At 56.9% G+C, this 26,061-nt stretch overlaps 3 protein-coding genes and 1 non-coding gene across 6 annotated transcripts; 1 reads left to right on the top strand and 3 right to left on the bottom strand.

Moving 5' to 3' along the window:
- Positions 1 to 1,174: 1,174 nt before the first annotated feature.
- LOC111945786 (U2 spliceosomal RNA) lies at positions 1,175 to 1,365 on the bottom strand. The gene has a single exon (XR_002871814.1). It is a non-coding gene; the product is annotated as a U2 spliceosomal RNA (small nuclear RNA).
- A 993-nt stretch (positions 1,366 to 2,358) lies between these two features.
- FAU (FAU ubiquitin like and ribosomal protein S30 fusion) lies at positions 2,359 to 4,098 on the bottom strand. 2 transcript variants are annotated; one of them, XM_086871130.1, is made up of 5 exons: positions 3,960 to 4,098; positions 2,993 to 3,075; positions 2,763 to 2,907; positions 2,623 to 2,678; positions 2,359 to 2,518 (listed from the first exon to the last, which is right to left on the bottom strand). In XM_086871130.1, exons 2-5 carry the CDS (start codon positions 3,065 to 3,067, stop codon positions 2,393 to 2,395), a joined length of 402 nt encoding a protein of 133 aa, XP_086727256.1. In that variant the 5' UTR covers positions 3,068 to 3,075; positions 3,960 to 4,098; the 3' UTR covers positions 2,359 to 2,392. The 2 variants fall into 2 exon arrangements, with proteins under 2 accessions (XP_086727256.1, XP_086727257.1); XM_086871131.1 differs by lacking the exon at positions 3,960 to 4,098 and adding an exon at positions 3,849 to 3,956.
- MRPL49 (mitochondrial ribosomal protein L49) lies at positions 4,057 to 6,152 on the top strand. The gene is made up of 4 exons (XM_086871129.1): positions 4,057 to 4,144; positions 4,422 to 4,560; positions 5,161 to 5,282; positions 5,355 to 6,152. The coding sequence occupies exons 1-4, from the start codon at positions 4,079 to 4,081 to the stop codon at positions 5,499 to 5,501; spliced, it is 474 nt and encodes a 157-aa protein (XP_086727255.1). The 5' UTR covers positions 4,057 to 4,078; the 3' UTR covers positions 5,502 to 6,152.
- Positions 6,153 to 9,155: 3,003 nt separating this feature from the next.
- SYVN1 (synoviolin 1) lies at positions 9,156 to 25,937 on the bottom strand. 2 transcript variants are annotated; one of them, XM_086871127.1, is made up of 16 exons: positions 25,811 to 25,937; positions 24,769 to 25,011; positions 24,433 to 24,525; positions 23,717 to 23,869; positions 22,830 to 22,878; positions 21,012 to 21,115; positions 20,807 to 20,933; positions 18,251 to 18,350; positions 17,440 to 17,505; positions 15,636 to 15,752; positions 13,332 to 13,471; positions 12,099 to 12,236; positions 11,417 to 11,533; positions 10,573 to 10,759; positions 9,961 to 10,082; positions 9,156 to 9,387 (listed from the first exon to the last, which is right to left on the bottom strand). In XM_086871127.1, exons 2-16 carry the CDS (start codon positions 24,898 to 24,900, stop codon positions 9,269 to 9,271), a joined length of 1,764 nt encoding a protein of 587 aa, XP_086727253.1. In that variant the 5' UTR covers positions 24,901 to 25,011; positions 25,811 to 25,937; the 3' UTR covers positions 9,156 to 9,268. The 2 variants fall into 2 exon arrangements, with proteins under 2 accessions (XP_086727253.1, XP_086727254.1); XM_086871128.1 differs by having other exon boundaries at positions 24,769 to 24,909; positions 25,811 to 25,859.
- Between the last annotated feature and the right edge of the window lie 124 nt (positions 25,938 to 26,061).

Raw genomic sequence — 26,061 nt, 5'->3', positions numbered from 1 at the left:
TGCGCCGCGCCTGCGCGCCTCCACCGGCCCCGCCCTCATCGAACCACGGCGCATGCGCCGCGCACGCGCGCCGAGCAGCCCGCGCGCCGCGCGCAGGCGCCGTTCCCGCTCTCCCCCCCCTCCCCCCTCAGCCCCACCTACGTGCGCAACGGTCGCTGCGAGTGTGGCGGCGGCTTCGCCTCTTCCCCTCCTGCCCTCCCCGCGCGCGGCCCGCGCCGGCCGCTCCGATTTTCTGATTGGTCCCGAGCGCGCTGTTCTGCCCAGCGACGGCGAAAAGCCGCTCTCCGATTGGTGGAGGAGGGCGAAGGGGGCGCTCGCCTCGCGCGCGGTTTCCCGCCCGCCGCGCCGCCGCCATTTTGTTTCGGTGGATGAAGAGGGGGAGAAGCGCGCGGCTCGCTGGTGGGAAGGGAGAGGGAAAAGGGTTAAAAGTGTGCAAAATATAAAAAAGAAACAAGATTCGCTCAGTTTGAAACTTCCGCGGGCGCGGGAGAAGCTCGGAGGCGGAGACTGGGCCGCGTTTCCCTCAGGAAACCCTCGAGCCCCGCCCCCCTCGCATCTCCTACCTCCCCTCCCAAATTTACTTAACAAAACCTTTCAAATCCCTCACACGCTCTTTTAAACATTATTCCCATTTATCCTTATCCATAAAAAACTCCGATTTCACCCAGAAAGCGCCGAAATGACGGAGTTTAACCGCCAAGAGGAAGCGCGGGGAAGGCGCCGCCATTTTGCGGCGCTGTGAGGGGACGTGAGGGAAGCGCCAGCGCCGCCAGCCCCTGGCGCCTCACGGAGCCCCGCGGGGCCATTTTGATAACGAACCGCGCGCTTTTCACCCACAAAACAACCACAAAACAAAACGATTTTAAACTTTAAACCGTTTTAAATCTGTCTTTGAACCGATTGATGACCCCGAGCGGGGTGCACCGTTCCCGGAGGCACTTGCAATAGCGGGACGATGGGCAGCGATATCGCGATAGAGAAGGGCTGGAGGCTGAAGAGCAGCGATATCGCGATAAAGCAGCAGCAGCAGGAGCTGAGTCTGTCTTTAACCCTGTGATGACCCCGGGCGGGGTGCACCGTTCCCGGAGGCACTGCAATAGCGGGACGATGGGCAGCGATATCGCGATAGAGCAGCAGCAGCTTTAATCTGTCTTTAACCCTGTGATGACCCCGGGCGGGGTGCACCGTTCCCGGAGGCACTGCAATACCGGGACGATGCGCGGAGCGGAGGGAGCAAGCTCCGGGTCCAACTCCCGAGCCCAAAAATCCGTTTAATATGAAGTCCTCTCATCGAGGACGTATCAGATATTAAACTGATAAGAACAGATACTACACTTGATCTTAGCCAAAAGGCCGAGAAGCGATGCCGAGTACTTATCCCGCACCCACCCCGATCCTCTCTATGTCTTATCTACATCATGGTCACCCTTTTGTCGCCATCACGAGTTTCCCATCCGTGTCCGGGGATTCTTCCCTTTCCAATCCTCGACTTTTTTCCCAATTTCCTCAGAATTCAACCTCTCTGAACCCCCAAATCCCCTGATTAATACTCCCATGATGCGCTTCTTCCCTTTTAATTTGCATACCCCGCCTCTCATGCACGTAGCGCGGGAGGTATTACGTCACTCGTCTATTAGCATAATAACTCTCTTTTATTTGCATATTCATATCTCAGGGCGGGTTTGCCCCGCCCCCTTTTCCCTGTCCAGCGGCTCTGGGGCTGTGAAGGAACCGGTCTGGGGGCATTGGGGGTCGCTCCTTCCTCCCCCCCGGACTGGTTTTGGGCGAATTGGGGATCCCTCCTTCCTCTCCCGGGGGTTTGGGGGTCCCTCCATTGCCCACCCCGGACTGGTTTTGGGCGAATTGGGGGTCCCTCCTTCCTCTCCCGGGGGGTTTGGGGGTCCCTCCGTCCCTCCCAGGGGGATTCTGGGGGGAGCGAAGGCACCGCTCGGGGCATTTTCGGTACTGCTCGGCTTCCTCACGTTCGGAACCAGTCGGGTGTTTCCGTCAACGCTCGACTGTCCCCGCCCCTCACCAGCGCTCGGGTGTTTCCGTCAAAGCTCGGCTATCCCCGCCCCTCCCCAGCGCTCGGGTATTTCCGGCAGCGCTCGGCTCTTTCCGCCAGTCCCATACGAAACTCTTCTCCACACAGGATCATTAGCCGACTCCAAATTAACGCTTATTAAGCCCCTCCCTCTAATTACCGCCCATTAACAGCCCTGCCAGCTGTTCAGCGACGCGCACTGACCCCCTAGAGACCGCTTTCACCCCTAAACCCCTTTAAATACCTCAAAATCACCCATACGATACATGACAACCCCCAAAAAAGAGTGAAAAAAGCTGAGAGAGCCCCAAAACTGCGGGAATTGGACCCAAATTCCTTTATTGGGGTTCAGGAGTTGGCGTTGGGGCCCTTCTTCTTGCCGAAGGTGGGCACGACGTTGACGAAGCGCCGGTTGTACTGCATGCGCCGCTTGGCCCGCCCCGTCTTCTTCTTCTTCTTCTCCTGCTTGGCCACCTGATTAAAAAACGGGGGGTCAGGGGTGGTCCCCAAAATCCTGGCGGGGTCCCCAAACCCCGTGGGGGTCCCCTAAAGCCGGGGGCAGCCACCTCAGCGCTCACCTTGGGGGTCTGGCCCCTCACTTTGCCGGCGCGGGCGAGGGAGCCATGGACCTTACCTGGGCGGAGGAAGGAAATCGGGGAGTTAGGGGGTTCGTTTTGTTAATTAACACCCTGCTAATTAGCGGCCCCCCCGGAATTACCGCCCAGCAGGCGCGTGGAGAGGTCCAGGGTGGTGAATTCGGGGAGGGGGCTCTGCCCCAGCACGGCCTCATCGTCCAGGGGGGTCCCGGCGTGGAGCAGCACTTGGTCCTCAGGGGGGATCCCCGAAAGCTCGGCCACCCTCTCCTGGGGAGGGGGGACAAACGGGGGGGGTCAGCACCCCAAAACCGGGGGGACTGGGGAGGGGGACAGCCCGAATTTGGGGGCTCACCTTGATCTGGGCGAGGGTCTCGGAGCCAGAGAGCTCGAGGGTGAGGAGGGTCTGGCCGCGGATGAAGAGCTGCATGGCGGCGGCTGGGGGGAGATTTGGGGGGCTTAGGGGGGGTCCCCACATCCCAAAAATGGGAGGAACCCCTTGGAAAGGGAGGGGAAGATCCAGGAAAGGGAGGAAGGTGAGAGAAGGATGATTTGGGAGGTCTGAGCGTGGTTTGAGGGTTATTTTTGGGGAGGTAAGTGGCGTTTTGGTGACTGGGGGGGTTATTGGGTTGCTGTGGCTGTTTAAGGGTGTTTTCAGGGCATTGTGGATGTGTTTTGGGGTGGTTTTGGGGTATCTCTGGCTATTTTGGGTGGGATTGTGGCCGTTTTGGGGGCGTTTTTTGCCTCCTCTCCCGCCCACAGGGACTTTGTCACCTGGCCTGGGGCCGTGGGGACAAAGGGCTGTGACCGGGGAGGGGACACTGGCAGCACCCTTGGGTGCCCCCCACCCTCAGAGCTGCCCCGCCGTGACCCCGTCAAGGCCTCAAAGGGCCTCCACATAACCCCCAACACCCCCCGAACCTTCACAACCCCCCCCAAATCTCCTCCAGAGCCTCCCCAGCTGCTTCTGCAGCCCCTCCAGACCCCCCCTCTCACCTGAACCCCCTCCGAGCTCCACAAACACCTCCCCAGCCCTTCCCTAGACCCCCCAATAAACCCCAAACCCCCTAAAAATCCCCCTAAGCCACTCCAGAGCGCTCCCCCATCTCTAAACCCCCTCAGGGTCTCGCCCCAAACCTTCCCTGAAACCCTCCAGCCCTCACCCCATGCACCCCTGAGCCCCTCCAAAGCCTACAGAACGCTCCCCTCACCTCAAATCCTCCCCAGCGCCTCCTTTGAGCTTTCCCCGACCCCTCTGTAGCCCCCAGACCTCCCAAAGTCCCCCCAGAATTCCCGTCCCGGACCTCCGGGCCCAGCCCCACCTCAGCGGCTCCCTCAGGGCTCCGAGCGCGGCGCGGAGAGAGCGCGCTGACGTCACGCGTACGTCGATGCGTGCTGCGCGATGGCGTCGTGAGGGCGGGAAGGCGGAGGAGGAGCCAAGATGGCGGCGATGGCGGCGCTGTACCGGAGGCTGCGGGCGCTGGGCCGGGGGGTCAGAGGGGTGCAGGTACCGAGGAGGAGGCATCGGGGCGTGAGCGGTTCTCTGGCGGGGGGTGTAGGGAGAGTTGTGAGGGGGGAAATTGGGGCGGGGGCGGTTTGAGGGGTGAAGGGAGATTGGAGGGGGAGCGGTTTAGTGCCTGAGGGGATTCGGGAGAGGGAATCGCGATGGGAAATTGGGGCGTTCCTGAGGGGAGAGGGGGGGCCAGGGGGGGACTTTTGGGGGTGAATCAATCGGGGAGGGGGAGCCGGGGGGATCTCTCAGGGTTTTTTGGGGGTCCCCACAGAGCCCGGCGGGGCCCCCCCGTTATGAGGAGTCGACGGCCGAGTTCGAGTTCGTGGAGCGGCTGCTGCCCCCCAGCCGCATCCCCGATCCTCCCCCGCACCCCAAATACCCCACCCCGTCCGGCTGGAGCCCCCCCGCAGGTCAGCGGGCCGGGGCTCATTAACCCCGGGGTAATTAACCGCGGGAGGGGCTGATTATTAATTGCCTGGGGTCATTAACGCCGCTTGTGCCCTCTTGAGAATAAGCCCCAGCTTAATGACCTTGTGGGAGGAGTTTAATTACCCCTGGGGGGGTGTTAATTAGCTCGGGGGGGACTGTTAATTACTCTGAGTGTGAGTTAATTACCACGGGGGGGAGGATCCCAAAATATTCCAAAATATTCACCCCAAACCAAATAGGGAAGAGGATTTATTTACCCCAAATTGCCTTGGGGTGTGTGTGTGTGTGTTAATTACTTTGAGAGGCTGTTAATTACTTTGAGAGGCTGTTAATTACCTTCAGGGGCTGTTAATTACCCTCAGGGGCTGTTAATTACCATCGGAGGTGGTGCCCAAAATATTTCCCTGAAGGGGGAATTATTGATTCTAAATCAAGTAGTGAAGAGAACTGACTCAGCCCGGGGTGCGCGGAATTCCCTCTGGGGGGTGTTAATTCTCCCTGGGGGGTTTTAATTCCCTCTGAGGGATGTTAATTCCCTCTGGAGGGTGTTAATTACCCCCGGGGATGTTAATTACCCCCAGGCCCCCCCCCGGACCTGCCGTACTTCGTTCGCCGCTCTCGCCTGCACAACCTCCCGGTGTACCTGGGCCAGCGGCAGGGCCGGCGCCTCACGGCGCTGCGCCGCATCCACGGCGACATCTGGGTGAGTGGGGGGCTTTGGGGGGGGTCCGCGGGGGTCTCTGGGGTCCCGCTGACCCCCCCCGTGCCCCCCCAGGCGCTGGAGCGGGACCTGAGGGCGTTCCTGGGCTCGCTGGGGGTCGGCGAGGTGCAGGCACAGGTGAACGAGGTGACGGGGACGCTGCGGCTCAGGGGGCACTGGGGGCCTGAGGTGCGGCAGTGGCTGCTCCAGAGGGGCTTCTAGAGACCCCCCAAACCTGTGGGGGACCCCCAAATCTGCTGGGGGGACCCCCAAATCTGCCAGAGGAGCCCGAAATCTGCCAGGGGGAGCTGAAAATCTGCGAGGGATCTGCTGTGGATACACCAGGAGCATCCTGGAATGGACCCTGGATAGCATAAACATCTGCTGGGGGCACCTCCAGATCCATGGGGGGAGCTTGGAATCCACCTGGGCACACCAAAATCTGTTTGGGGCACCTCCATATCCACCTGGGACACCCCAGAATCTGTTTGGGGCACATCCAGATCCACCTGGCACACCCCAGAATCTGTTTGGGGCACATCCAGATCCATCTGGGCGCCCCGAGATCTTTTTGGGGCACCTCCAGATCCACCTGAAACACCCCAGAATGTGTTGGAAGCAGCTCAAAATCCACAGGGGGAGCTTGGAATCCACCTGGGCACCTCCAAATCCACCTGGAGCATCCCAAAATCTGCCTGGAGTCTGTAAAATCCCTCTGGAGAACCCCTAGGTCTGTTTGGGGTACCTCAGAATCCATGGCGGGGTCCTGGAATCCACCTGGGACACCCCAAAAATCCTCCCTGGGGGTCCCAAAAATCTGCTGCCCCCCCTTCCCAAATGTCAGAAACCCCAATAAAGGCCTCGGGTAACTCCTCACAGCCTCTTTATTTACAATAACCCCCCGAATTTTTGGGGAGGGGTCCCACCGTCTGTACAGGGGGGTGCAGTCCCCCCTCAGCTGTGGCCGTAGCCCCAGGGGCTCTGGTAGCCACAGGTGCCGTAGCTGTGCTGGGGAGGGGTCAAAAGGGGGGTGGGATCAGCCTGGGGACCCCCTGGAGACCCCAAATTCCCCCCCCCCAAAAAAAATCCACCCACCTGGTACCACTAGGAGGGGTTGGGGTCCCCCCCAAGAAGTTGAGGGACCCCAGGAGCCCCGAGGTTGGAGCCGTTTGTCATCGGGGTCTTCTGAGCTGGGAGGGGGAAATTTGGGAGGGGGAAAAGGGAGAGAAATTGGGGGGGAGGTTAATGGGGGGAGGGGGGCACAGCTCTGCCCCCCCCCCCCCCAGCTCTGCTCCCCCAAATCGCCCCAAACCCCCCCCCCCCAACAAGGGCTGCTGCCCCCCCACCCCCTCTAGAGCCCCAAAATCCCCTCAGGGACCCCCAAATCCCCTCAAACGCCCCAAAATCCCCTCAAATCCCCCGGCTCCCCTCAGGGACCCCAAAATCCCCTCACACCTCCCTCAAATCCCCTCAGGGCTCCCAAATCCCCTCAAAGCTCCCCGAATCCCCTCACACGCCCCAAAATCCCCTCAAAGCCCCTCAAATCCCCTCAGGGCCCTCCAATCTCCTCAGACGCCGCCAAATCCTCTCAAAGCCCCCCGAATCCCCTCAGGGCCCCCAAATCCCCTCGGACCCCACCGAGTCCCCTCGGATCTCGCCTGCCTCACGGCCCCTCAGCCCCCTCCTCACCCCCGACCCCCTCGGACCGCCCCGTTACCTCACCCTCGCCTGCTCCCGGGCTCTCACCGCCGTCCCCGTCCCCCTCCAGCGCCCGCCGGTCCCACCCGGGCTCTCCTCGGGCTCCTCCGCCGCCATCGCGCTGCGCGGGGCCCGGATGTGGCGGGACAGAGCGCTGCGCGGGGGCGATGGCGCCGCCTGGCGGCCGGGAGGACCCGCAGCGCCGCCGCCATCGAACAGCGACAGCGGCGGGACAACCATAGAGACGCGCCCGGCGGCCAGAGCGGCTTCCGGTGCCGCAGCCACAACCATAGAGACCGGAAGAAGAGGCCAGAGCAGCCCATGGAGGAACGCACCAGTATAAACCAGTACAGACCAGTATGGGGCGCGCCGCACCAAGCGCTGAGGCTCTGGCGGGCGAACACCAGCACAGGGCGATCCTGAGCGCCCACCAAAACCTCAGGGGCTGCGAAACCATTGCAAAGCGGCACGAGAGCGGCCACAGAGACTCTGAGGGAGAACCATAGAGAGGCGGGCGGGGCCGCGCGCCCCCTGGCGGGCGGGAGGAGCCGAGCTTTACTGCAACCTTTATTGCCGTATTTACATCGGAGCTGGTAAAAATTTATACATTATTTACAAATTAAATAATTCCGCCACCGCTTTGGGGGGAAAAGGAGCGATTTGGAGGGGTCCAGAGCCCCCCCCCGGAACGATCCTCCCCCCTCCCCGTGGCTTCACCCCAAAACGAGGCAATTTTGAGGAATCCACCCAAAAAAACCCTTCAAACAGACCCCAAAAAAACGGATGATTTTGGCTCAAAATGAGTAAAAAGCAACACGAAAGGGTTAAAAATCAACTCCTCAAAGCGCCGCCGCCTCGTTATTGCCCAATTCCTCATTAACCCACTCCAGGCTGGGGCCAAAACCGCCCAAAAAAATTAAAGAAAGCAAGAAAAATAAACTCTGCCTCAAACCCAAAAATCCCAATTTGGCTCCTTTTTGCCCCAAAACTCCGCCGCGTTCGGCTCCTTTCCCACCCCCTCCCCCCCAGCCGCCGTTTTCCGTCGATTCCGGGCGCGGGTTTGTGGCTTTTTGGTTTTTCCCTGAGAATTTGGGGTTCCGAGAGGCACTGGGGGCGCGGCCGCCCCGGAACGGCCGAAACCCGGCCGGGATTTGGGCCAAAACCCCCGGGAATGAGCGAAAGTGAGCGAAAAACTGCAATCCCGGCTGTGGGAAACCAGTACAAACCAGTACAGACCAGTTTGGGACTGGGAGGGGGGGATGGGGGGGATTTGGGGTGTCCCCCCGTGGGGGGAGGGGTTAATACTGTTAATGAGCTCATTTGGGAATGGGGGGGGAGGGGCAGAATTCCCAAAATTCCATGGAGGGGAATCCCGAAATTCCCAGCGGGGGAGGCCCAAAATCCTGGGAAGATCCCAAAAAAATCCCACGGGAGGGACCCAAATCGGGGGGGGCCCCAAAATCCTGGGGGTGGCCCCAGAATTCCCACGGGAGGAGCCCCCAAAATTCCAGGGGCTGTTTCCCAAATTCCCCGGGCTGGGCAGGGTCAGAGGTCAAACCCCCCCCCACCCCAGGGGGGATTTGGGGAGGGGGGGACACCCCAAAACTCCCAGGGAACAGCAGGGACCCAATCCTGGCTCAGAGGAGAGGGAGAAATGGGGGGAAAATGGGGAAAAATGGGAAAAATTGGGGAAAAATGGGGGAAAATTGGGGAAATATGGGGAAAAATGGGGAGGAATTGGGTAAAAATGGGAGAAATTGGGAGAAAATGGGGAGAAATTGGGGAAAAATGGGAGAAATTGGGGGAAAATGGGAGAAATTGGGGAAAAATTGGGAAAAAATGGGGGGGGATTAGGAAAAAATAGTGAAATGAGAGAAATGATGGAGAAAAATGTGAGGAAATGTGGAAAACCAGAAGGGAACGGGTGAGGAAATGTGTTGGAAGGGGAAAATCAGGGAAATGAGGGAAACAAAGGGGAAAAATGGGAAAGAAATGGAAGGGAAAGGGTGAGAAACTGGGGGAAATGGGAAAAACAGGGGAAAACAGAGGGGAAATGGGGCTGGGGTCTGCAAGGGGCACAGCCGGGATTTGGGTTTGATTCCAGCCGGGAATTGTGGTGGGAAATGGGGAGGGGGTCTGGGGCTGGAGGGGCCCGGTCAGTGGGGGGGCCCTGGGGGGGCCCCGGGGGGGCCCCGGGGGGGTCCTGGGGGGGTCCCGGTCAGTGGGGAGGGGTCCCAGGGGGGTCCCGGGGGGGTCCCGGTCAGTGGGGAGGGGTCCCGGGGGGGTCCCGGTCAGTGGGGAGGGGTCCCCAGCCTCTGCAGGCGCCGCCGGCGCAGCTCGGCCGTGTCGGGGCCCTCCCGGGGCTCGGGGCCTTCGGCCGCGTCCTCCTCATCCTCGGGCGGGGCCGGATCTGCGGGAGACACCAGGGCAGAACCAGTTTAACCCAGGGCAGAACCAGTTTAACCCAGGGCAGAACCAGTTTAACCCAGTTTAACCCAGGGCAGAACCAGTTTAACCCAGGGCAGAACCAGTTTAACCCAGGGCAGAACCAGTTTAACCCAGTTTAACCCAGGGCAGAACCAGTTTAACCCAGTTTAACCCAGGGCAGAACCAGTTTAACCCAGTTTAACCCAGGGCAGAACCAGTTTAACCCAGGGCAGAACCAGTTTAACCCAGTTTAACCCAGTGCACAACCAGTTTAACCCAGTGCAGCACCAGTTTAACCCAGTTCAGCCCAAATTTAACCCAGTTCAACCCAGGGCAGAACCAGTTTAACCCAGGGCAGAACCAGTTTAACCCAGTTTAACCCAGGGCAGAACCAGTTTAACCCAGGGCAGAACCAGTTTAACGCAGGGCAGAACCAGTTTAACCCAGTTTAATCCAGTGCAGAACCAGTTTAACCCAGTGCAGAACCAGTTTAACCCAGTTTAACCCAGTCCAGCCCCAGTTTAACCCAGTTTGGAGCAGGGCACTCCTCACATACCGGTGGCTCCGGTGGTTCCGGTGGCTCCGGTGGCTCCGGTGGCTCCCGAGGGTCCCGGTGCCGGGGGCTCCTCCGGGGGGGCCTCGTGGCCGGGGGGCGGCCGAGGAGCAGCTCGGGGGGTCCTGGGGGGGGTCCCAGGGTTATCCCAAATTCCGGGGATGTGGGGAGGGGGAACAGGGTCAGCACCGACCCCTCCCAGTGCTCCCAGTGCTCCCAGTGCTCCCAGTTACCCCAGGGTGGTCAGGACTGGCCAGGACCCCCCCCAGTGTTCCCAGTCCCTCCCAGTCCATCCCAGTCCATCCCAGTCCCTCCCAGTCCCTCCCAGTCCATCCCAGTTACCCCAGAGCGGCCAGCACGCTCAGGTACTGGTTGATCTGTGCCCCCCAGTCCATCCCAGTCCATCCCAGTCCCTCCCAGTCCATCCCAGTCCATCCCAGTCCCCCCAGTCCCTCCCAGTCCCTCCCAGTTACCCCAGAGCGGCCAGCACGCTCAGGTACTGGTTGATCTGTGCCCCCCAGTCCATCCCAGTCCCTCCCAGTCCATCCCAGTCCCTCCCAGTCCATCCCAGTCCATCCCAGTCCCTCCCAGTCCCTCCCAGTCCATCCCAGTTACCCCAGAGCGGCCAGCACGCTCAGGTACTGGTTGATCTGCAGCATGGCAGCGTCCAGCAGCGTGTGGATGTTGTGCAGGCACTGCAGCCTGGCCTCCAGGTGCTGCCGCTCGTGGCCCTCCATGGCCCGCAGCTCCTCCTCCGTGAGCCCGGCAAAGCCGGCCGGCGGCACCGGCATGGGCGGCACGCCTGAGCGAGGGGTCAGCAGCAACCCCAAATCATCTCCAGTGCCAAAACCCCCAATTCCCAGCCCCCAAATAATCCCAAATCCCCAGTGCCAAAATCCCCAATTCCCAAATGATCTCCAGTGCCAAAATACCCAATCCCCAAAGGATCTCCAGTGCCAAAATACCCAAATAATCCCAAATCCCCAGTGCCCAGATCCCAAATAATCCCCAATCCCCAATCCAAATCCAAATCCCAGTCCCCCAATCCCAATCCCAAATCCCCCAATCCCAAATCCCCAATCCCAATCCCCAATCCCCAATCCCAATCCCCAATCCCCAATCCAAATCCCAATCCCCAATCCCAAATCCCCAATCCCAAATCCCCAATCCCAATCCCCAATCCCAAATCCCCAATCCCAAATCCCCAATCCCAATCCCAGTCCCCCAATCCCAATCCCCAATCCCAATCCCAATCCCCAATCCCAATCCCAAATCCCCCAATCCCAATCCCCAATCCCCAATCCCCAATCCCAAATCCCCAATCCCAAATCCCCAATCCCAATCCCAAATCCCCCAATCCCAATCCCAAATCCCAATCCCAATCCCAATCCCAAATCCCCCAATCCCAAATCCTCAATCCCAAATCCCCAATCCCAAATCCCCCAATCCCAATCCCTACCGAAGAGGGGGGGCCATGGCATCCCCACCCAGGGCGGCAGCGGCAGCCCCGGCACCGCCCCGGCAGCGCCCGGCTCCGAGCCGGCCCCGGCAGCGCCGGCGGCACTGGCACGGGAACCTGGGGGGACAGAGAGCAAAGGGGGGACGGGATTGGGGTGGGAAAAGGGACTGGGAATGGGATTTGGGTCTGGGGGATTTGGGTCTGGGGGATTTGGGTCTGGGAGATTTGGGGTTGGGGGATTTCGGTCTGGGGGATTCGGGGTTGGAGGATTTGGGTCTGGGGGATTTGGATCTGGGGGATTTGGGTCTGGGGGATTCAGGGTTGGGGGATTTGGGTCTGGGGGATTCGGGTCTGGGGGATTCGGGGTTGGAGGATTTGGGTCTGGGGGATTCGGGTCTGGGGGATTTGGGTCTGGGGGATTTGGGGTTGGAGGATTTGGGTTTGGGGTTGGAGGATTTGGGTCTGGGGGATTCGGGTCTGGGGGATTCGGGGTTGGAGGATTTGGGTCTGGGGGATTCAGGTCTGGGGGATTCAGGGTTGGGGGATTTGGGGTTGGGGGATTTGGGTCTGGGGGATTCGAGGTTGGAGGATTTGGGTCTGGGGGATTTGGGGTTGGGGGATTTGGGTCTGGGGGATTCGGGGTTGGAGGATTTGGGTCTGGGGGATCCGGGGTGGGACTCACCGGGAGCGGTGCCGGCGGTCGCGGCCGAGCCGTCAGTTCCGGCCGGGGCCTGGACACCGGGAACGGGCGGGAAGGGCCCCACGGGCGGCCAGAACGGGAACATTCCCGGCGGGAAGGGAGGGAGAATTCCCTGGGGAACTGCGGGGAGAGGCAGCAGGTGAGAACACCCGGATTTCCATTGGAACACCCGGATTTCCATCGGGAACACCCGGATTTCCATTGGAACACCCGGATTTCCATCGGGAACACCCGGATTTGCATCAGGAACACCCAGATTTGCATCGGGAACACCCGGATTTCCATTGGAACACCCGGATTTCCATTGGAACACCTGGAATTCCATCGGGAACACCCGGATTTCCATTGGAACACCCGGATTTGCATTGGGAACACCTGGAATTCCATTGGAACACCCGGATTTCCATTGGAACACCCGGATTTGCATTGGGAACACCTGGAATTCCATTGGAACACCCGGATTTCCATTGGAACACCCGGATTTGCATTGGGAACACCCAGATTTCCATTGGAACACCCGGATTTGCATCAGGAACACCCGGATTTGCATCAGGAACACCCAGATTTGCATCAGGAACACCCGGATTTCCATTGGAACACCCGGATTTCCATCGGGAACACCCAGATTTCCATTGGAACACCCGGATTTCCATTGGAACACCCGGATTTCCATCGGGAACACACGGATTTCCATCGGGAACACCCGGATTTCCATTGGAACACCCGGATTTGCATCAGGAACACCCAGATTTCACTCATGGGGGGGTCCCTGTCCCCGGTCATTCCCCAGTCAGTCACTCCTGGTGTGGGGAGGGGTCCCTGTCCCTGTCCCCTGTCCCCTGCCCCTGTCCCCTGTCGGTCACTCCCGGTGTGGGGAGGGGTCCCTGTCCCCTGTCCCCTGTCCCCTGTCGGTCACTCCCGGTGTGGGGAGGGGTCCCTGTCTCTGTCCCCTGTCCCCTGTCGGTCACTCCCAGTATGGGGAGGGGTCCCTGTCCCTGTCCCTGTCCCCTGTCGGTCACTCCCGGTGTGGGGAGGTGTCCCTGTCCCTGTCCCCTGTCGGTCACTCACGGTGTGGGAGGGGTCCCTGTCCCCTGTCCCTGTCCCCTGTTGGTCACTCCCGGTGTGGGAGGGGTCCCTGTCCCCTGTCCCTGTCCCCTGTCGGTCACTCCCGGTGTGGGGAGGTGTCCCTGTCCCTGTCCCCTGTCGGTCACTCACGGTGCGGGGGCTGTGGCCCCGGCGGGGCCGGTGCCGGTGCCGGCGGCTCCGGGGGCGGCTGTGCCGGCAGCGACGCTCGCAGCACGTCCATGCGGCACGTGGGGCACGTCTGCTGCCGCTGGAACCACGAGCGCAGGCAGCTGGGGGAACACTGCTCATTAGTGCTTCGTTAGTGCTTCATTAGTGCTTCGTTAGTGCTTCATTAGCCCCTCATTAGTGCTTCATTAGTGCTTCATTAGTGCTTCATTAGCTCCTCATTAGTGCTTCATTAGTGCTTCATTAGCCCCTCATTAGTGCTTCATTAGCCCCTCATTAGTGCTTCATTAGTGCTTCATTAGCCCCTCATTAGTGCTTCATTAGTGCTTCATTAGCCCCTCATTAGTGCTTCATTAGCCCCTCATTAGTGCTTCGTTAGTGCTTCATTAGCCCCTCATTAGTGCTTCATTAGTGCTTCATTAGCCCCTCATTAGTGCTTCATTAGCACTTCGTTAGTGCTTCGTTAGTGCTTCATTAGTGCTTCATTGTCCCCTCATTAGCCCCTCATTAGTGCTTCATTAGCCCCTCATTAGTGCTCATTAGCCCCTCATTAGTGCTTCATTAGCACTTCGTTAGTGCTTCATTAGTGCTTCATTGTCCCCTCATTAGCCCCTCATTAGTGCCTCGTTAGCCCCTCATTAGTGCCCCATTAGCTCCTCCATTAACCTTTCAATTAGCACCTCATTAGTGCTTCATTAGCCCCTCATTAGCCCCTCATTACTGCTTCATTAGCCCTTCATTAGTGCCCCATTAGCCCCTCATTAGTGCCCCTTTAGCCCCTCATTAGTGCCCAATTTGCTCCTCCATTAACCTTTCAATTAGCACCTCATTAGTGCTTCATTAGCCCCTCCATTAGCTCATCATTAGTGCTTCATTAGCCCCTCCATTAGCTCATCATTAGTGCTTCATCAGCCCCTCCATTAGCTCATCATTACTACTTCATTAGCCCCTCCATTAGCTCATCATTAGTGCTTCATTAGCCCCTCCATTAGCTCATCATTAGTGCTTCATTAGTCCTTCATTAGTGCTTCATTAGCCCCTTCATTAGCCCCTTGTTAGCACCTCATTAGCACTTCATTAGTACTTTGTTAGCCCTTCACTAGCCCTTTATTAGCCCCTCATTAGCCCTTGATTGGGATCAGGATAGGGATTAGGATCAGGATTAGGATCGGGATTGGGATCAGGATGGGATCTGGATCAGGATTACGATCAAGATCGGGATTGGGATGGGATCAGGATCAGGATTGGGATCAGGATCAGATTCAGGATCAGGATCAGGATCAGGATTAGGATCAGGTTTGGGATCAGGATCAGGATGGGATCAGGATCAGATTCAGGATCAGGATCAGGATCAGATTCGGGATCAGGATCAGATTTGGGATCAGGATCAGATTTGGGATCAGGATCGGGATTAGGATCAAGATCGGGATCAGGATCAGGATTAGGATGGAATGAGGATCGGGATCAGGATCAGATTTGGGACCACGATCAGGATCAGGATTAGGATCAGGATCAGATTCGGGACCAGGATCAGATTTGGGATCAGGATCAGATTTGGGACCAGGATCGGGACTGAGATCAGGATCGGGATTAGGATCAAGATCGGGATTGGGATGGGATCAGGATCAGATTTGGGATCAGGATCAGATTCGGGATCAGGATGAGGATCAGGATTAGGATCAGGATCAGGTTTGGGACCAGGATCAGGATGGGATCAGGATCAGGGTTAGGATCAAGATCAGGATCGGGATGGGATCAGGATCAGATTCAGGATCAGGATCAGGATCAGGATCAGATTCAGGATCAGGATCAGGATTAGGATCAGGATCAGGTTCGGGATCAGGATCGGGATTAGGATCAAGATCGGGATCAGGATTAGGATGGAATGAGGATCAGGACCAGGATTAGGATCAGGATCAGATTCGGGATCAGGATCAGGATCAGATTTGGGATCAGGATCAGATTCGGGATCAGGATGAGGATCAGGATTAGGATTAGGTTTGGGATCAGGATCAGGATGGGATCAGGATCAGATTCGGGACCAGGATCAGATTCAGGATCAGGATCAGATTTGGAACCAGGATCGGGATTGAGATCAGGATCGGGATTAGGATCAAGATGGGGATCAGGATCAGGATTAGGATGGAATGAGGATCGGGATCAGGATCAGATTTGGGCTCAGGCTCAGTCTCCAGCTCAGAACTGCCCCCCCACCCCGTGATTCCCGTGATTCCCGTTAGATTCCCGGGATCCGGCGGGAAGCTGCACCTGGTGTGGAAGATGTGGTTGCAGGGCAGGCGCTTGGCGCCCGTCACCATCTCCTCGCGGCAGATGATGCACACGTTGTCCACGGCCTGCAGCTCCTCGGCCGTGGCGTCGGGATACCTGCGCCGGGAAACCTCGGGAATGCCGGGATCGGCCACGGCCGGGCCCAAAATCCTCCGGCTGTGCCCCAAAATCTCAGGTTGTGACCCAAAATCCTCCGGCTGTGCCCCAAAATCCTCCCACTGTGCCCCAAAATCCGCCGGTTGTGCCCCAAAATCCTCTGCTTGTGCCCCAAAAATCTCAGGTTGTGACCCAAAATCCTCCCACTGTGCCCCAAAATCCTCCGGCTGTGCCCCAAAATCTCAGGTTGTGACCCAAAATCCTCCCACTGTGACCCAAAATCCTCTGGTTGTGACCCAAAATCCTCCCACTGTGACCCAAAATCCTCCGGTTGTGACCCAAAATCCTCCCACTGTGACCCAAAATCCTCCGGCTGTGCCCCAAAATCCTCCCACTGTGCCCCAAAATCCTCCGGTTGTGACCCAAAATCCTCCGGTTGTGACCCAAAATCCTCCCACTGTGCCCCAAAATCCTCCGGTTGTGACCCAAAATCCTCCGGTTGTGACCCAAAATCCTCCCACTGTGACCCAAAATCCTCCGGTTGTGACCCAAAATCCTCCCACTGTGCTCCAAAATCTCAGGTTGTGCCCCAAAATCCTCCCACTGTGCCCCAAAATCCTCCCACTGTGACCCAAAATCCTCCCACTGTGACCCAAAATCCTCCCACTGTGACCCAAAATCCTCCGGTTGTGCCCCAAAATCCCCCAGCTGTGCCCCAAAATCCTCCCACTGTGACCCAAAATCCCCCAGCTGTGCCCCAAAATCCTCCGGTTGTGCCCCAAAATCTCAGGTTGTGACCCAAAATCCTCCCACTGTGCCCCAAAATCCGCCGGTTGTGACCCAAAATCCTCCGGCTGTGCCCCAAAATCCTCCGGCTGTGCCCCAAAATCCTCCGGCTGTGCCCCAAAATCCTCCGGCTGTGCCCCAAAATCCTCCAGTTGTGCCCCAAAATCTCAGGTTGTGCCCCAAAATCCTCCCACTGTGACCCAAAATCCCCCAGCTGTGCCCCAAAGTCCCCCAGCTGTGCCCCAAAATCCCCCGGGTTGGGGCAGTTTAGGGGGAAAAGGGATTTTGGGGTGTGCTGGAGGAATTCTCTCCGGAATCCAACGGGATTGGGTTGAATTCCCAAAGGTGCCCAACCCTCCCAGTGCTCCCAGTCCCGTCCCAGCCCCGTCCCAGCCACCCAGAGGTGCCCAGGACCAGCAGGTACCAGACCCCCAGCCGAGGTCTGGGGTTTTTGGGGTGGATGCAGGGATTTCCCGGGATTTGGGGTTTTTGGGGTGGATGCAGGGGTTCTCCCGGGATTTGGGGTTTTTGGGATGGATGTCGGGGTTTTCCCGGGATTTGGGGTTTTTGGGGTTTTTGGGATGGATGCCGGGGTTCTCCCGGGATTTGGGGTTTTTGGGATGGATGCAGGGATTTCCCGGGATTTGGGGTTTTTGGGGTTTTTGGGATGGATGCAGGGATTTCCCGGGATTTAGGGTTTTTGGGATGGATGCAGGGATTTCCCCAGGATTTGGGGTTTTTGGGATGGATGCAGGGATCTCCCGGGATTTGGGGTTTTTGGGATGGATGCAGGGATTTCCCCAGGATTTGGAGTTTCTGGGATGGATGGATGCCGGGGTTCTCCTGGGATTTGGGGTTTTTGGGGTTTTTGGGATGGATCTGGGGGGATCTGGGCACTCACAGCGTGTTCATGTTGCGGATGGCCCGGCGGGACATGATGGCGTCGGTCACGGCCTTCTTGAACTGCCTGGAGCAGAGCTCGGGATTGGGATCGGGATCGGGATCGGGATCGGGATTGGGATCAGGATTGGGATTGGGATTGGGATCGGGATCAGGATTGGGATCGGGATTGGGATTGGGATCGGGATCAGGATCACGATTGGGATCAGGATCACAAACAGGATTGGTATTACAATCAGGATCACAATCAGGATCAGGATCGGGATTGGGATCAGGACCAGGATCGGGATCAGGATTGGGATCAGGATCAGGATTGGGATCAGGATCAGATCGGGATCAGGACCGGGATCAGGACCAGGATCGGGATCAGGATCAGGATTGGGATCAGGATCAGATCGGGATCAGGACCAGGATCAGGATCAGGATCAGGATCGGGATCAGGACCAGGATCAGGACCAGGATCAGGATCGGGACCAGGATCGGATCACAATCGGGATCAGGATCAGAATTGGGACCAGGATCAGGACCAGGATCAGGATCAGGATCAGGATCAGGACCAGGATCAGGATCAGGATCAGGATCAGGACCAGGATCAGGATCAGGATCGGGATCAGAACCAGGATCGGGATCAGGATCAGGATCGGGATCGGGATCAGGACCGGGACCGGGATCGGATCACAATCGGGATCGGAACCAGGATCGGGATCAGGACCAGGATCAGGATCGGGACCAGGATCAGGATCGGGATCAGGACCGGGACCAGGATCGGATCACAGTCGGGATCAGGATCAGGATGGGGATCAGGAGCTCACCTCATGGCCAGGTACATGGGGCGGATGGCGAAGAGCGGGAAGGTGTGCACCTTGATCATGATGGTCATGAAGGCCATGTAGAGCAGCACCTTGATCAGCCCTGCGGGAACGGCAGCGGGGTCGGGGACAGCCGGGGACCCCAAAATCACCCAGGGAACCCCAAACCAGCCAGGGAACCCCAAACCACCTGGGGGACCCCAAATCACCCGGGGGACCCCAAATGAACTTGGGAACCCAAATCTCCTGGGGCACCCCAAACCACCGGGGCCAATTTTGGGACAGCTCGGGGAAGGAGGTGTCACCCCAATGTCACCTGGGCCAGATTTGGGACAACCAAAGGTCACTTGAGGTGACCAGCTGAGCACCTCCAAGACTCCGAGTTTTGATTGACCAACCCAGGACCAGCCAAGCACCAACATTTCAAGTCTTGGTTGACCAAGACCAGTTGAGCACCAGGACCTTGAGTCTTCATTGACCAATGAAGACCAATTGACCCCACCAAGACTTTGAGTTCTCATTGACCAACCAGGACCAATTGAACACCAGGACTTCATTGACCAATGAAAACAAACCAAGCCCCCCAAAACTTTGAGTCTTCATTGACCAACCAAGACAAGTTGAGCACCAGGACCTTGACTCTTCGTTGACCAACCAGGACCAGTTGAGCCCCACCAAGATTTTGATTCTTCATTGACCAACCCAGAGCAGTTGAGCACCAGGACCTTGAGTCTTCATTGACCAACGAAGACCAACTGAGTCCCACCAAGACTTTGACCAACCAGGACCAGTTGAGCCCCACCAAGATTTTGAGTCCTCGTTGACCAACCAGGACCAGTTGAGCACCACCAACACTTTTGGTTGACCAACCAAGACCAGTTGAGACCAGGACTCTGAGTCTTCATTGACCAACTAAGACCCACTGACCCCACCAAGACTTTGAGTCCTCATTGACCAACCAGGACCAGTTGAGACCAGGACCTTGAGACTTTGTTGACCAACAAAGACCAAGTGAGCCCCACCAAGACTTTGATTCTTTGATTGACCAACCAGAACCACTTGAGCCCCACCAAGATTTTGAGTCTTCATTGACCAACCAAGACCAGTTGAGACCAGGACCTTGAGTCTTCATTGACCAATGAAGACCAACTGACCCCACCAAGACTTTGAGTCCTCATTGACCAACCAGGACCAGTTGAACACCAGGACTTCATTGACCAACTGACCCCACCAAGACTTTGACCAACCAGGACCAGTTGAGACCAGGACTCTGAGTCTTCATTGACCAACGAAGACCAACTGAGTCCCACCAAAATTTTGAGTCTTCATTGACCAACCAGGACCAGTTGAGCCCCACCAAGATTTTGATTCCTCATTGACCAACCAGGACCAGTTGAGCACCAGGACTTCATTGACCAATGAAAACAAACTAAGCTCTACAAAACTTTGAGTCTTCATTGACCAACCAGGACCAGTTGAACACCAGGACTTCATTGACCAACTGACCCCACCAAGACTTTTACCAATCAGGACCAGTTGAGCCCCACCAAGATTTTGAGTCCTCGTTGACCAACCAGGACCAGTTGAGCACCACCAACACTTTTGGTTGACCAACCAAGACCAGTTGAGACCAGGACTCTGAGTCTTCATTGACCAACGAAGACCCACTGACCCCACCAAGACTTTGAGTCCTCATTGACCAACCAGGACCAGTTGAACACCAGGACTTCATTGACCAATGAAAACAAACTAAGCCCACCAAAACTTTGAGTCTTCATTGACCAACCAAGACAAGTTGAGCACCAGGACCTTGACTCTTCGTTGACCAACCAGGACCAGTTGAGCCCCACCAAGATTTTGATTCTTCATTGACCAACCCAGAGCAGTTGAGCACCAGGACCTTGAGTCTTCATTGACCAATGAAGACCAACTGAGTCCCACCAAGACTTTGACCAACCAGGACCAGTTGAGCCCCACCAAGATTTTGAGTCCTCGTTGACCAACCCAGAGCAGTTGAGCACCACCAACACTTTTGGTTGACCAACCAAGACCACTTGAGACCAGGACCTTGAGTCTTCATTGACCAACGAAGACCCACTGACCCCACCAAGACTCTGAGTCCTCATTGACCAACCAGGACCAGTTGAGCACCAGGACCTTGAGTCTTCATTGACCGATGAAGACCCACTGACCCCACCAAGACTTTGAGTCCTCATTGACCAACCAGGACCAGTTGAACACCAGGACTTCATTGACCAATGAAAACAAACTAAGCCCACCAAAACTTTGAGTCTTCATTGACCAACCAGGACCAGTTGACCACCAGGACTTCATTGACCAACTGACCCCACCAAGACTTTGACCAACCAGGACCAGTTGAGCCCCACCAAGACTTTGATTCTTTGTTGACCAACCCAGAGCAGTTGACACCAGGACTTTGAGTCTTCATTGACCAATGAAGACCCACTGACCCCACCAAGACTTTGACCAACTCCACCTCAAGCCCTAATTAACCAACACCTAATTAAACCTCCCCAGGCCCCCCCGGCGCGCCGCTACCGGTGAAGAGCTCGGTGTAGAGCATGAAGACGGCCTTGTTGTCCCAGGGGTTGTCGTTCTGCAGGTCGATGGAGTGCAGCACGTACTTGATGAAGATGGTCAGCACCATGGTCATCAGGATGGCGTACTGGGGACGGCAACGGCGCCGCGTGGGACATCCCGCCCCGGCCGCGCCGCCGCCGCCGCGCCGCCGCCGCGCACCCACCTCGAAGCCGAAGACGAGCTGGACGGAGGCGCCGCGGGTCAGGATGCTGTGGTAGGCGTGGCTGACGAAGAGGAAGTCCAGGATTCCCAGCAGGAACATCAGGGCTGGGAAAAGGGGCCGGGAGAAACCAAAATAACCAACGGGAGCAGCTTCGGGGGGGGTCCTGAACCCCACCGCTAACGAGGAGCGTAATTAACGGCTCCAGCCACACCGCTAACCAGGAGCTTAATTAACAGCTCCAGCCACACCGCTAACCAGGAGCTTAATTAACGGCTCCAGCCACACCACTAACGAGGAGCTTAATTAACGGCTCCAGCCACACCGCTGACCAGGAGCGTAATTAACGGCTCCAGCCACACCGCTGACCAGGAGCTTAATTAACAGCTCCAGCCACACCGCTAACGAGGAGCTTAATTAACAGCTCCAGCCACACCGCTAACCAGGAGCTTAATTAACGGCTCCAGCCACACCGCTGACCAGGAGCGTAATTAACGGCTCCAGCCACACCGCTAACCAGGAGCTTAATTAACAGCTCCAGCCACACCGCTGACCAGGAGCTTAATTAACAGCTCCAGCCACACCTCTAACCAGGAGCTTAATTAACGGCTCCAGCCACACCGCTAACGAGGAGCGGAATTAACGGCTCCAGCCACACCTCTAACCAGGAGCTTAATTAACGGCTCCAGCCACACCGCTGACCAGGAGCTTAATTAACGGCTCCAGCCACACCGCTGACCAGGAGCTTAATTAACGGCTCCAGCCACACCGCTAACGAGGAGCGTAATTAACGGCTTTTCTCACTTCCGGCCACACCTTGGAGCCTCCAGGAACCCAAAATTCCTCCAAAAATTGGGGAAATACACCCCAAAATCCCATTTTTAGGAAATACATCCCAAAATCCCATTTTTGGGGAAATAAATCCCAAAATCCCATTTTTAGGAAATACATCCCAAAATCCCATTTTTAGGAAATACATCCCAAAATCCCAAAATCCCATTTTTAGGAAATACATCCCAAAATCCCATTTTTCCATTTTTAGGGAAATACATCCCAAAATCCCATTTTTAGGAAATACATCCCAAAATCCCAAAATCCCATTTTTAGGAAATACATCCCAAAATCCCATTTTTAGGGAAATACATCCCAAAATCCCATTTTTAGGAAATACATCCCAAAATCCCATTTTTAGGGAATACATCCCAAAATCCCATTTTTATGGAATACATCCCAAAATCCCATTTTTAGGAAACACATCCCAAAATCCCATTTTTGGGGAAATAAATCCCAAAATCCCATTTTTAGGTAATACATCCCAAAATCCCATTTTTCCATTTTTGGGGAAATAAATCCCAAAATCCCATTTTTAGGAAATACATCCCATTTTCCCATTTTTAGGAAATACATCCCAAAATCCCATTTTTAGGGAAATACATCCCAAAATCCCATTTTTAGGAAATACATCCCAAAATCCCAACATCCCAAAATCCCATTTTTCTCATTTTTGGGAAATACATCCCAAAATCCCATTTTTGGGGAAACACATCCCAAAATCCCATTTTTCCATTTTTGGGAAATACATCCCAAAATCCCATTTTTAGGAAATACATCCCAAAATCCCATTTTTAGGAAATCCATCCCAAAATCCCATTTTTCCACCCCATTTCACCGTTACTCCGGCCCCTCGTTTTTCCTCCGCGGAGCTCATTAACCCCCCCTCGTTAACGAGCCGGTGCTGATTAGCGTTCCGGCTTATCAGGCCCCACCACGCTCGGCTGCCCTGGGCTCTTCCCCAAAAATATGCAAATGAGGAGCGCTCACAGACGATGCGGAAGTGGAAGAGCCAGGAGATGTTGGGGCTCCTCTCCATCTGTGCAGGGGGGGAAAAATCCACATTTTCCATTAAAAACGGGGTCGGGATCGGGGTTGGGCTGGTTTGGGGTGGGTTTGGGTTATTTTGGGTTGGTTTAGGTTGATTTGGGGCTGGTTTGGGTTATTTTGGGTTGGTTTAGGCTGATTTGGGGCTGGTTTGGGGTGGGTTTGGGTTATTTTGGGTTGGTTTAGGTTGATTTGGGGCTGGTTTGGGGCTGGTTTGGGTTATTTTGGGTTGGTTTAGGTTGATTTGGGGCTGGTTTGGGTTATTTTGGGTTGGTTTAGGCTGATTTGGGGCTGGTTTGGGGTGGGTTTGGGTTATTTTGGGTTGGTTTAGGTTGATTTGGGGCTGATTTGGGTTATTTTGGGTTGGTTTAGGTTGATTTGGGGCTGGTTTAGGTTATTTTGGGTTGGTTTAGGCTGATTTGGGGCTGGTTTGGGGTGGGTTTGGGTTATTTTGGGTTGGTTTAGGTTGATTTGGGGCTGGTTTGGGGTGGGTTTGGGTTATTTTGGGTTGGTTTAGGTTGATTTGGGGCTGGTTTGAGCTGATTGGGGGTTATTTTGGGGTTGATTTGGGGTTATTTTGGGGCTGATTTGGGGTTATTTTGGGGTTATTTTTGGGGTTGATTTGGGATTATTTTGGGGTTGATTTGGGGTTATTTTGGGGTTATTTTGGGGTTGATTTGGGGTTATTTTGGGGTTGATTTGGGGTTATTTTGGGGTTGATTTGGGGCTATTTTTGGGCTGATTTCGGGCAGGTTCTGGATTAATTTGGGGTTGGTTTTGGGGGGGTTTTGGGCTGTTTTTGAGCTGTTCTCCCTACTCCCAACACTCACAAAATCCACGCGGTCCTCGGCCAGCCAGTGGAAGCACTTGAGGAAGAGGAGGAGGGTGAAGAGGGCGACGAAGCGCGGGCTGAAGTCGTCCCTGAAGACGGTGAAGGCCAGGCAGGTCTCGGTCACCGCGTACCACGAGCGCTCCAGGAGGTGCTGAGGGACAGATTTAGGGACAGGACCCCCCAGGCTGGACCCCAACGTGGGACCCGAGGTGTCCTGGGGTGTGAAACCCACCCAAAATGGGGCCCAAAACATCTGGGAGTTCAAAATTCACCCCAAAAAGGGGCCCAAAGACTCTGGGGGTTCAAAATTCACACCAAAATGGGGCTCAAGGTCTCTGGAGGTTCAAAATTTACACCCCAAGATCTCTCAGGGTTCAAATCCCCCAGGAAAACTGGCACTGAAAGACTCTCAGGGTTCAAAATCCTTCCCCAAAAAGCATCAATTCTCCCCCCAAACAGCAGCAGAGAATTTCTGGGGTCTGAATTCTCCCCAAAACAGTACCAAAGTTCTCCTGGGGGTCCAACATTCCCCCCTAAAACAGCACCAAAAACTTTCTGGGCTCATAAATTCCTCTCAAAATAGCAACAAATCCCTCCAAACAGCAACAAAGACTTTTTTGGGATCAAAAATTCCTCTCTAAAACGGCACCAAAGACTTTCTGGGCTGACAAATTCCCCCCCAAAACACCCCCAAAGCTCCCCCCGGGCGCTCACCTCCATCTCGGCCGCGCGCAGCTGCCCGAAGAAAACCTTGCCCATGAACTTGCCCAGCAGGAACACCAGCACGAAGGCCTGGATGTACAGAACCTGCGGGGCCAGGAGCCCCCAAAAGGCATTTTGGGGACAACCCGGGGGGATTTGCTACCCCGAAATTCACGTCCCGAGGGCTGGAGGGGGGTCCCGGGGTCGTCCCGCCGCCCGTCCCCGGGGGTTTTTGGGGAGCTCAACCCCCACCGCGGGCGTTCGTAACCCCGAAAGCAGAAGTGAGACGCGGCCCCGTCCCGTTCCCCGGGTTAATGAGGGCTAATTAATAACGAGAGGAGCACTCACGGCCATGCTGGGGCTGGATTTGGTGAGGTACACCACGGTGGGGTAGAACTGGTGTTTCAGGTAGTAGGCGTGGGCCACCACGGCCGTGGTGAGCGCCAGGCTCCCGGCCATCACCAGCGCCGTGCACAGCATGGCCTCGGCCTGCAACCCACCCAGAGCAGGGATTGCACCCAAAAAATAATCCACGTGCAGCTCCAAAAGCAGGGGTCAGGCTCCTGCCATTACACTCTGCATGGACTCGGCCTGGAAGCCACCAAAAAGCAGAGGTTTCACCTCAAAACAGCCCCCATCTCCCCCCCAAAGCACGGGCACGACAGGCTCTGGGTTTCAGGGGGGCTGGGCCTTGTGCATAATCTCTAAAAGGTGTTTTTTAGCTCGTTAGCGATTCCTGGGAGTGATAAAAATGGGGTTTTTCAGAGCGTTCGGTCCCCGGTGGTGGCGCTGGCTCCTGTCCCACATTTTGGTGGCACCGTGTCCCCAGGTGGAACCTCCTTGTCACCAGCTCCCCCCAGGAGCCCTCAGTGTCCCTCTGTCCCCTTCCTGTCCCTCTGTCCCCAAACCCTCAGTTCCCCCCCATGTCTGTCTGTCCTGGTCCGTGTCCCTCTGTCCCCTCAGCGCTCCAGGTCCCCCCCGTGTCCCTGTGTCCCCAAACCCTCCAGTGCCCCCCATGCCGCTCTGTCCCCCCTCATGTCCCCAAACCCTCCCGGTCCCCTCACGTCCCTGTGTCCCCAAACCCTCCCGGTCCCCGCACGTCCCTCTGTCCCCCCATCACGTCCCCAAACCCTCCCGGTCCCCTCACGTCCCTCTGTCCCCCCTCACGTCCCCAAACCTTCCCGGTTCCCTCACGTCCCTCTGTCCCCTCATAGCCCCGTACCCCTCCATTCCCCCCTCCCGTCCCCTCCTCCACCAGGAACCCCACTGTCACCGCTCCCTCAGCTTCCCCCGAGCCCCCCTTTGCCTCCGGCCCCTCCCGACGCCCTCCCCGGTCCCCTCCGTACCCCCCAAGCCCCGGTGTCACCCCCGGGCCCCCCCCGGGACTCACCGGGCCCGACCCCGCCTCAGCCCCCCCAGCCCGGGCCGCTCCCACACCGGAACCGCCGCAGCGCGCGACACCTCACTTCCGCCCGGAACGTACCACCCGCTGCCCGGGGGGAGCCCGGGGGGGTTCCCTCCATGCCTGTTCCCCCCACCTCGCCCCCCCCCAAACAGCCTCTCCCCATAGAGATACTGAGGCTCCCCCTCCCCTCTCTCCGCACAGGGACCGTGGGGGTCGCGGCCCCCTAAACCCCAAAC

The sequence above is a fragment of the Cyanistes caeruleus genome, chromosome 34, assembly GCF_971803275.1.
Source record: "Cyanistes caeruleus chromosome 34, bCyaCae1.hap1.1, whole genome shotgun sequence".
NCBI lineage: Eukaryota > Metazoa > Chordata > Aves > Passeriformes > Paridae > Cyanistes > Cyanistes caeruleus.
Note: the sequence above shows the minus strand (reverse complement) of the source record. Positions and strands in the feature narration are given on the sequence as shown.

Coding starts and splice junctions, on each gene's coding strand:
- FAU (XM_086871130.1), bottom strand. CDS start 3,067: ATGCAGCTCTTCATCCGCGGCCAGACCCTCCTCACCCTCGAGCTCTCT. Junction 2,908..2,992: donor AGACCCTCGCCCAGATCAAG/GTGAGCCCCCAA, acceptor CCCCCTCCCCAG/GAGAGGGTGGCCGAGCTTTC. Junction 2,679..2,762: donor CTCCACGCGCCTGCTGGGCG/GTAATTCCGGGG, acceptor TCCTCCGCCCAG/GTAAGGTCCATGGCTCCCTC.
- MRPL49 (XM_086871129.1), top strand. CDS start 4,079: ATGGCGGCGATGGCGGCGCTGTACCGGAGGCTGCGGGCGCTGGGCCGG. Junction 4,145..4,421: donor GGGGGGTCAGAGGGGTGCAG/GTACCGAGGAGG, acceptor GGGTCCCCACAG/AGCCCGGCGGGGCCCCCCCG. Junction 5,283..5,354: donor GCATCCACGGCGACATCTGG/GTGAGTGGGGGG, acceptor GTGCCCCCCCAG/GCGCTGGAGCGGGACCTGAG.
- SYVN1 (XM_086871127.1), bottom strand. CDS start 24,900: ATGCTGTGCACGGCGCTGGTGATGGCCGGGAGCCTGGCGCTCACCACG. Junction 23,870..24,432: donor TGCGCGCGGCCGAGATGGAG/GTGAGCGCCCGG, acceptor TCTGTCCCTCAG/CACCTCCTGGAGCGCTCGTG. Junction 13,472..15,635: donor AACCACATCTTCCACACCAG/GTGCAGCTTCCC, acceptor GTGTTCCCCCAG/CTGCCTGCGCTCGTGGTTCC.